Here is a 10273-nt window from a genome sequence, read left to right as displayed (position 1 = left end):
GTGTAGTGTTTTTCCTTTGCGTGAAACCAGTGGTTATTCAGCAACGGGACCAGCGGCTTTACGTGACTTCCGAACCACGTCGAGAGTGAACTCCTATCACCAGAAATCTCTCACTCCTCAATGGAATGGCCGAGAATCGAACCCGCGACCACCGAGGTGGGACGCAAACACCATACCAACCACGCCACCGAGTCGCTTAGTTGTTGCAGAAGACAGAACAGTGAGTCAAGAAAGGCTTGGAACTGTTGATTTATACAGTACATCTACTAGAGCGCCCTTTACTCCTACTTTTCTAACATTGGTAACAAATCTTTTTTCAGTTAGCAGTTTCCCTTTACTCATAAACGTCCATATTAACTCTTCCTAAACCACACTGTTCCTGGGTTATTGAGCCAAGTTCATCTTTGGTTTACTGTCAGAATCCAAATTTGCTATAGGTATTTTAACATGATTACAAGATTCACCTTTGCTTAGACGAATAACGATATCCCTGAATGTACACACACTCACACACACACACACACACACACACACACCACACATATATATATATATATATATATATATATATATATATATAATATATATATATATATATATATATTATATATATATATTATACACTATACACACACACACACACTCACACACATATATATATATATGTATATATATATATATATATTATATATATTATATAATTATATATATGTGTGTGTGTGTGTGTGTGTGTGTGTGTGTGTTATGCATATACTTATAAAATCTCAGGCCAAATTAGCATGACATCAACGTTTTATTATCAGTCTGCTATGCAACAGTGGTGACAGATTCCCAGCACAACGATTCTCGCAACTCAGTATGAGCCCGTTTTTTTCCCTTTTTCTTGATACAGTGACGCCCTCCCTAACCAATCGCAGCCGCCCGCCCTTTTGCGACGCCGAAGCAGCCAGCTGTCCGCTCGCAGTTCTTTTCCTATACGGGCATCGACAACCTTCACTTTCCTTGTCCTGCTTAGTAACGGACCGGTGTCGTGGGGGCGTGGGGCGAGGTCTGATCGAGTGGGGAAGATTTCGTAAATGCAAGAAGAGGGGTCTCGCTCGCTCGGTTCCTGGGAGAAGGCGGTGTATATAAAGATGCCCAGCTCGGCCTGCTCTTCTGCAGTGCTTGACCAGACAGAGATCAGAGTGAGTTCCTCGATGCTTCGAAGCATCCATTTACCAGACGATCGTCTTGCTTTGTGTTAACTGTTTCTGTGATTCTGTTTTGCTTTTTTTTTTTTCAAGTGTTTAATTTACTAGGTCCTTTTTTTTTTTTTTTTTTTTTTTTTTAGGTTTTTTTTTTTTCGTTGTGCTTTAGTTTTTTTTATGTTATATTCTTTAGTTTTCCCTGGTAAATAATAGGCAAGAGGAGGCTGCGTGAAAAATTTGGTTCATTGATAGTTGATCTTGTGTGGTGAGAATGTCAGCAACACAGGAATGGTTTAGGAAATAATGATTAAATCACAACTCTATTTCTCCTACATATATATATATATATATATATATATATATATATATATATATATATATATATATATATATATATATATATATTTGTGTGTGTGTGTGTGTGTGTGTGTGCGTTGTGCGTGTGTATGTGCTTATAGACATGTAAATACACACACACACACACACACACACACACACATATATATATATATATATATTATATATATATATATATATATATATATATATATATAATTATATATCTATGTCATATCACATTACGTAATTCATATACATACATCGAGCTACAAATGTCCTTTAATATCTAATTCGCTCTACCTCGGAATTTTCATATATGAAAATATATTAATTCCGAGGCAGAGCGAATTGGATATTAAAGAACATTTTGTAGTTCGATGTATATAAGTTTTATATATATTATATATATTATATATCATATATATATATATATATATATATATATATAAATATATCTATATATAAATATAATAAATTATATATATATATTATTATATATATATATATATAATATATATAATAGGTATATATATATATAATAATATCATATATACAAATATATGTAAATATATACTATATATATCTATATTATAATATTATATATAATATATCAATATATATGCATAATATGTACATAATATATATATATATATATATATATATATAGATATATATATATATATGTATATATATATATATATATATATATATTTATATATATATATAATATATATATATATATGTATATATATATATATATATATATATATTATATATATATATATATAAGTAAAGCCATTGTACTCATGCTTTATCGTACTATGGCGCTATTTGATTTTTTTTCTCACGTAATAATAAGTGATTATGTAGTATGGTAGATCGTAAATGAGTTTCAGTCTTTTGAGTAGATCCCGGAGTTAAAAAAACTGGCCTCACTGTTACTTCATGAACTGTTTCTCATTCAAAGTACTCTTCAATAGAAAATTAATACTGTGCCATTAATACATGCTACTTATTTTTATCCTTTTCATGTCACTCATTCTTAAATATGCCACTTATTCATGTCTGAAAATTTTTATGCGTTTAATAAATTATTTTTTATTCTGTTTTAACTGTGAGGCTACTTTTGGCCCACCCTGTATATTGTCTCACGCTGACGAACACTATTGCCCAAGACAGTTCAGCAAAAGGGCTTGACTGGTCCCTCCTACATGCGGCGGCCACGACCATCCCTGTCTAGAGTCAAGGCCCAACGACTTTCACGTTTCCCTGCCTCTGCCGAGTTGCCAGAGGTGGAAATATCCTCCACGGCAAATTCCACCCACATCCTTTCAGTACCAGTTTCCCACAACAAGGACAAGCCAGGCGAGCTAAATATATCCTTCGCGTCATTTGTGAATTATGTCGGATCTGCTGGAAGGCAGAGCATCTGGCAACACTGCCAGGTTGTGAGTCACAGGGGTGTGTAAGGGTGCCATCTTAATATTGGGGTGTCTTCCATTTTTGTGGTCTGTTCATTGGCTTCACTTTCTATGTTTGTGGGTTAGGTTTGTCGCTTTCATGCTGCATTTAAAATGTTATCGTGTCTGACTACATATGCGACATGAATGATAATCAGAAAAAGCTCTCTTTGGCTTTGCTTTCTTCTTAACATTTGACGATACCTTAGATAAGACATGTCTTTCCTTCATAATGATTCCATGATAACAGCTATATGTTGTTACATTCATTAAGTCATATTGTCAGACACACAAATACCTCAGGTAAATATCCTGTGCTAAGTGAACTGAGAGAGAGAGGGGGGGGGAGATTAGAAATGTCAGTTAAGTATTTTTGCCAAATTAGTTTAGCACAATACTTCACTTTGAAGTATTAACGTAAGATTTTTTTACATACCAAGAAATTAAACAAATATTGTTAAATCTGTGCTAAATAGATTTCTTATTTATACGGAGTGAGTGTTTGACTCGTTTTCTACTTTTATCTTTCTTCCTTTTCCTTCCCTCGTATGGAGATAGTGTTGTCAGTGTAGTTTATGTGGTGCACTGTAAGCATTACTAAAGGTTGTTTGCAACGTCCTTTCGGCCCCCCAGCTTCAATCACTTTTTAACCTTTTACTTTACCTCCGTTCCCACTTCCTTCCTTCCCTCCATCTTGCTGTCACCATAAGCACTTAATGATTGTAAGTACCCCGCTGCTTGGCCTTTCAGCCAGATCTCCATAAATCAGTTTCAGTCAATTTTACATAGAAATGTTTTACCTTTTTTTTTTTTTTTTTTTTTTTTTAGTTTTCTGTAAAACAAATCTATGGTGCTGGCTTTGTCTGTCCGTCCGCGCTTTTTCTGTCCGCTCGCAGATCTTAAAACTACTGATGCTATAGGGCCTCAAATTGGTATGATGATCATCCGCCTTCAAGCATTGGACGTACCATATTGCAGCCCTCTAGCCTCAATAGTTTTTATTTTATTTAAGGTTGAAGTTCGTCATTATCGTGCTTCTAGCAACGCTACAAAACTGGCCACCACAGTTCATTGGTTAAAGTTTCATGGGTGCCGGCTCATAAAACATTATACCAATACCACCAAAAGTTAAATCAGTTTTCAATGACCTTGATAATACGCTGTAGCAACTGTAGAGAAAACTCGATTGCGCCGAACAATACATCGGCACATTTTTTTTTGCTTGTTTATTCCTAGTCTCACCGAACCTTTCTTTACTTTTTATCCACGACAGGATGAAAGCTCAGCAGTTCTACGCCTTCGTAGCCTTCGTCTGCGTCGGCAGCAGCGTTATGGCTCAGGAAGAGACCACGGAGCCGGAGAACAATCTGACGGCTCTCCTGCAAAATCTGAACTTGACCGACTCGCAAACACAGCGTGACTTCTTGGATTTCGTTGATCCGAAAAACTTGCCCACCACCATCACTTGCTTGATCGAGGGGGGTGGACCAGACTGTGATCCAAGGACAGCGGCAGTCAGAAGTGAGTCTTTTTACTTTTTTTTTACTTTTTGTCACGTTGCTTGTTACCATAAGTTTAAGAAAACAAATATAAATTTGTAGTTATTATGTTACAAATGTTCCTCTGTAGGCTAACGTTTATAAATAGTGTTGTTATAATATATATATACTATATAACATAATATATATATATATATATATATATATATATATATATAATATAATATATATATATGAATAACTTGATCACGAAGTATATAAAACGTGATGCTATGTATAAATAAAGGCTTTTTGCCATGAAGGAAAAAATGAAAAAGCGAGATAGCCAAGTACTTTCGGTCCTGTTCGGACCCTTTACTGATGCAAACTGGTTTAACAAAGAACAACATAGTCGAAAGAAGGCTTAATATACAAACTGTCACTACCAGATTAGCCATAAGGGCGATTTTCACTCTACAGAGAGGAGGAGCCGCCAGAGGCTAGCCACACCTTGAAGGATACCCGCAGTAAACAAGTGATTCTTCCAGAAAACAGTACATTTTGAGAAAAAAAACACGGGAGCATATACAATTTAATATTATGAATTTTTAAATATATATATATCGAGCAAGAGAAAGAGGGAGAGAGAATATCGAACCAGAGAGAGAGAGAGAGAGAGAGAGAGAGAAATAATAACTATATACATGTGCGACTAATTTATTAGTTGTTCATTTATTTTGAGGTCCTTCATAAACATATTACAAATATATGGGTCCAAATGGTACATTCCCAGACTAAGATTTAGGTTGTTTTTATTAGTGATTTGTATAATTGCCGATTCCAGTAAGTTTCTTGAAACATAATCATTAGATCTAGCAATTACCGAGGTATCACCCCAATTAATACAATGAGATTTTTCACTCAGATGGATAAACAGTGCATTTGAAGTCTGGGCTGTTCTAACTGAATACATATGTTGCTTTATACGTACACATAAATTTTTACTTGACTGACCAACGTAAAACGAAGGGCAATCCTTACAAGGAATTTTGTAAACGATGTTGTTATTTGTTACGGGACTATTCTTAATTAGCATATCTTTAATGGTATTGTTAACATTAAACGATTTAAATATTGAATTTATGGTTTCAAATCCACGAAAATAAGGTTAGCTAAGTACATTTTTAGGCATTTCTTTTTCATTAATAAAATCAACCATTATAAAACGTTTTTGTGAGCTTTTTTGATAACATAAATCAATTAAATGAGGTGGGTAGCAGAGATCGTTTCCTATCTTTTTTATGTATTCTATTTCTTGGTCCAGTAAAGGGTCCGAACAGGACCGAAAGTACTTGGCTATCTCGCTTTTTCATTTTTTCCTTCGTGGCAAAAAGCCTTTATTTATTAATATATAATTATTATATATATTATATTATATATAATAAATATTATAATAATATTATATATAGATTTATTCCCTAAAAAGCGACTGTGAACATTTTTTTGCTTTTTTCTGCATAACAGCTAAACCGGTTGACACTTACAAAAGCAGAATTGTAACTTCTTGCTAAAATCTATTAAATTACTGAATCGTGTGCTATTAAAACTAAATATATGTCTAGCAAATACTAGGAAGCACCATAGTAAGACAAAGAAAACCAGCAACAGCTGTATAGGCTTAATATTTCTTCTGTTAATCCAAAAATTTGATAGACGTCAAAAGTAACATATAATATATATATATTAGTATATATATATATATATATATCTATATATATATAATATCCTATATATCTATATATATATATATATGTGTGTGTGTGTGTGTATGTGTGTGTGTCTGTATGCATGTATATGTACATGTTATGTATATATTATATATATATATATATATATATATATCTATATATATAATATATATATATATATATATCTATATATCATATGCTAAGCAGAAGAAATATTAACCTGAATAGCTGTTGCTCGTTCTGTGTTTTTCACGAATTATTGCACTCCAAAGAATTCCTTTCCTATTTCCCAGACCTGTATTTATTTTTCAGAGAACTTTATTTTGCATTTAGTATGATTTTGTACGAAAAGTCCCTCTCTATCGTCTTATGTATCAACCGATTTGGCAATAGAATGCTTGCGTCCCTTAAGCTGTTACGCAGGAGATCAAGGTATCGTCTCTTTCTAGGGATTATCTTGCAAGGAAGCACTTTGTTTGCTTAATAGGATGCGGCAAGATTTTGCTCTTTATTCATCCCCAGGTAATGAATGATCTCATATATTAGAGTTTTCACTTTTTAAAGGAATAGGGACAGTTCTGATCACTTCACCTGATCATTTCACCTTCACGAGACGGGTTCAAGATTTTCCCCTGGAACATAAATTGCAAACATTATATTCCTAACTTGACGTGAAGTGGTCTTCCTAATTAATACTCATAATTAGTACTGCTCATACTACCAACAAGGATCAAATAAAAATGACACAAATGAAACACGTTCATATATTCTCAGTTATAAGAGGAAACACAAAATAAGTGAACAGAAATATAGTCTCCAAATTCAGTACATCAAATAAATTAAAACGGGCCAAAATCTACAGCAATATCCTGTTGTTTCACCAACGAAATGAAAAATGTATGCTATATTTTATCAGAAATCATTTATTGTAAGTTTAACATGAACATTATTTATTTTTAACATTTTCATATTAATAGATAAATCATAAATATCCTATCCTAAAATTCCTGTATCTTCAACTTAGTGCGAAACACATTTTCAAACCTTTTTAGGCTTTCCTACACAACCAACAACAACAGATGTTTGTAGGCTTATTCCCCGAGTAAGCGAAAATGGAATCCCCTCTGAAGCTACTATAAAGCAGGATCTGCAATTACAAGATCTAAGCCCAGAGGCTAACCGAAGGGGAACCAAAATAACTACATCCCTTTAAAACTTATGAAACAGATTGGCCTTTGTACTACCTGTGATTGACCAAAGTTCCTCTTATATACGGCTTATTATTTCTTATTTAAAGATTTCAGGTTTCAATTTGGTTAACAATAAAAAATTTATGAGACGAAAATTTGCATCAACAAACAAGACTAGAAAATACAAAAATTACCGTGATCTCAGACGAAGGATGCTAACTTAGTTATCCCCCCTGACCAATTAATAATCAAAAGAATAAAAGGCATTTGGAATATGCTTTGAGTACTGAAGTCGTGTAGGAAAAATGAGTCACTAACAACTCAAGAATTTAAGAATCCTAAAATAGGCCACACACGTGAAACTGAATTTGGAGTGTGGTACTTTATAGCATTACAAATAAATCATGAAACACCCTACAACACTACAAAACATATTAATGCTTATATGTCCTAAAAGCAGGAGTGAAATTTCTTGCAAAATAAGTGACTTGTGCATTAACTTAGCCCTGTATTCTAGACCCATTTCTTCAGGAACTTCGGTAAGTTCCTTACAGTGAATTGTGCTTGCTGAATTAGACCCAAGCAATCTATAGACTCCATAACCTCGTTGGTTACTATTGACACTGAGGGACACCTCACCTGCGAACACCTGAGAAAAAGCTAACTATCATTTACTCAAGAGAATGGTTGCGTCTTAGCTAGCGGCTATTCCAGAACATCATCTTCAGATGGAGCTAAGCTTTTGCTACTGCCTCGAATATGAAGTATTTTTTACTATATTCAGGCAACATTTTGCGTCTGGATTTGAATAATCTCCTTTCATCATCGCTACAACATCTCAGCCTCCAAGTATACTTGAAAATATTTTCCGTTGCACATCAGATTATCATCATACCCAAATTTAAATGCCTGTCGACTTTCGTCCATACTTGTTACCATCTCTTATTATTAAGCAGACAATGACAATTTGGTTAGTACTGCATCTACTTATTTACTAATCCAACAGCACGGAATTAAACATTATTTACCTACAAGAAAGGTTTTTTCCTGTTATAAATATCTACTGTATCTATTTTATTATACGGCATTGGACTGAAGGGTTCACAGGTAATTTCCCAAGGAATAGCCATTCCCAATAGCTCTTATATTCCGGCAATCTCCTTACAACTGCTGTTCCCCTACTTTACAGACGAATTTCTGGAACTAAGTACTTTTAAAAGGTGAAGGCTTTCGAGTTTATGCAGTAGCGCTTTGTTTGGACATCTTATTTCGCACACCATTTTAAATTTTTAAAGAAAATTAGTATTTACCATCACAGCACTGACACCTTTCGTATTTTCTATTTCCCAGCTGTTTTGCAAGAACTCTCAGCGAGCGACTATCAGTGCTCATCCTGTGACGCTGACACACAGCGAGTCCTCAACGTCTTGCTCAGAGGCATCCGCCAGACAGCGAATCCTCTGCAGTGCAAGAGTCTAGAAGAAGGTCTACAGTTGGCCGCACATTTCTGCTCATAATGGTTGCTTCCATATTTCATATTCCTGTATCAGCGACGTAGAAAAGTGTATGAAGCTTCGTTGGATGCCACAAATTTCTTGCTATAAATGGTGTTATTTGACTAAGTCATGAGAGTGATAAAAATATGTTGGAATGCAGAATTTCCAAGTTTTATTCAATGACTAGCCAGTTGACCGGGAGATGTGCACAGATTGAAGGTGTGCACCTCTTTGTATTTATATTTTATTCAGTCCACTTGGATCAACTGTAAATTTGTAATAATGCGTTAAATCTTTAACCTTAAGTCCACTTAAGAGTTTTCTTTTCTTGGTTGATCAATCCAGTAGTTAATATCATATTGATATGAAGTAGAGATCGCTTCAGTTCTTAACTAAAGCAGCTTGGCTGAATTAAAAACCAAAGTAGGCTTGTGCTAGGCCAGAATTATTCGTATCATAGTCCAGATGCGAAATGCTTAAGTCCTAATTGATGTATCCAACCCTGTTGGATCTTTGGTTGTTGTGTAGGAAATGAGATCTCTGTCTTGTAGCTTAGCTTGTCCAAGTGATAAGTTTCCTGTTTTTTATGTCTCAGTGTCATTTTCCTTTACAGATAATCATTGTTAAAGTCAGAGATGACGATATAAATCATATGAAGATGTCACCAATAAATATGTGTCAAGATTATTCAATATTTGTCAGCGGTTGTAGCGATGTCTAAGTCAAATCCTCTTAGTTAGGTCTATCATCAAGTTCTTTAGTTTCTCCTCTTAATCTCACTCATCATATTTACTTTTGAATAATAAAAGTATACATTCCTTTAAGGTTTTCACTTCTCTGATTCCTTCTTGACAATCTTCCCACTTCTCAACCCGCGTTCTTCATACCCTGGTGTACGATGACACTGATTCCAGCCTCAATGTTCTTTTCATAGGTAAAAATATTCTTTTTCTACTTAGGGGGAAAAACTCGAATTTTGGGTCAGGAACACGAATTTTAGTTTACCCGCTCTCCAGCATCCTAGAGGTGTGTAATGTTGCCAAACGAAAGATGAAAGCGATCTGAAGTATTTTAATAGGTAAAAAATGCAATTTTGTGCGTGTATATGCAGACAGCAGAATCTATCTGTCATCCATAACGTCAACTGTCCTAGTTACTTTTCAATTATTTGCTTTGATATTGATTTTTATTGTTCTTGTTATGGTACGATATTTTTCCCTCTGGCAACCTCCTCATCTACATTACCATTTCCTTTAATGTTTGTTCTTGTGTCAGATTAAGATAAAGGATATCAAATATTCTTAGAAGCATCAAAGCCGAATGCTATGCAGGTCTTTTTATGTAGATGGATTTGCAAATATGGAAGTTCTCAATC

The 10273-nt window shown here is 34.3% G+C and overlaps 1 protein-coding gene across 1 annotated transcript; it reads left to right on the top strand.

Annotated features, from left to right (window-relative positions):
- The first annotated feature begins 1045 nt into the window (after nucleotides 1-1045).
- On the top strand, nucleotides 1046-9451 carry LOC135215646 (uncharacterized). Its single transcript, XM_064250566.1, has 3 exons — nucleotides 1046-1184; nucleotides 4260-4507; nucleotides 8753-9451. The coding sequence occupies exons 2-3, from the start codon at nucleotides 4261-4263 to the stop codon at nucleotides 8917-8919; spliced, it is 414 nt and encodes a 137-aa protein (XP_064106636.1). The 5' UTR covers nucleotides 1046-1184; nucleotide 4260; the 3' UTR covers nucleotides 8920-9451.
- Nucleotides 9452-10273: the final 822 nt, after the last annotated feature.

Source organism: Macrobrachium nipponense, chromosome 5, assembly GCF_015104395.2.
Source record: "Macrobrachium nipponense isolate FS-2020 chromosome 5, ASM1510439v2, whole genome shotgun sequence".
Classification (NCBI taxonomy): Eukaryota; Metazoa; Arthropoda; class Malacostraca; order Decapoda; family Palaemonidae; genus Macrobrachium; species Macrobrachium nipponense.
The sequence above is the reverse complement of the archived record's forward strand: the minus strand, read 5'-3'. Positions and strand labels throughout refer to the sequence as shown.

Bases quoted from the DNA above. Each gene is read 5' to 3' on its own strand.
- LOC135215646 (XM_064250566.1), top strand. From the start codon at position 4,261: ATGAAAGCTCAGCAGTTCTACGCCTTCGTAGCCTTCGTCTGCGTCGGC. The intron at 4,508-8,752 runs GTGAGTCTTTTT...TCTATTTCCCAG, and splicing joins AAGGACAGCGGCAGTCAGAA to CTGTTTTGCAAGAACTCTCA.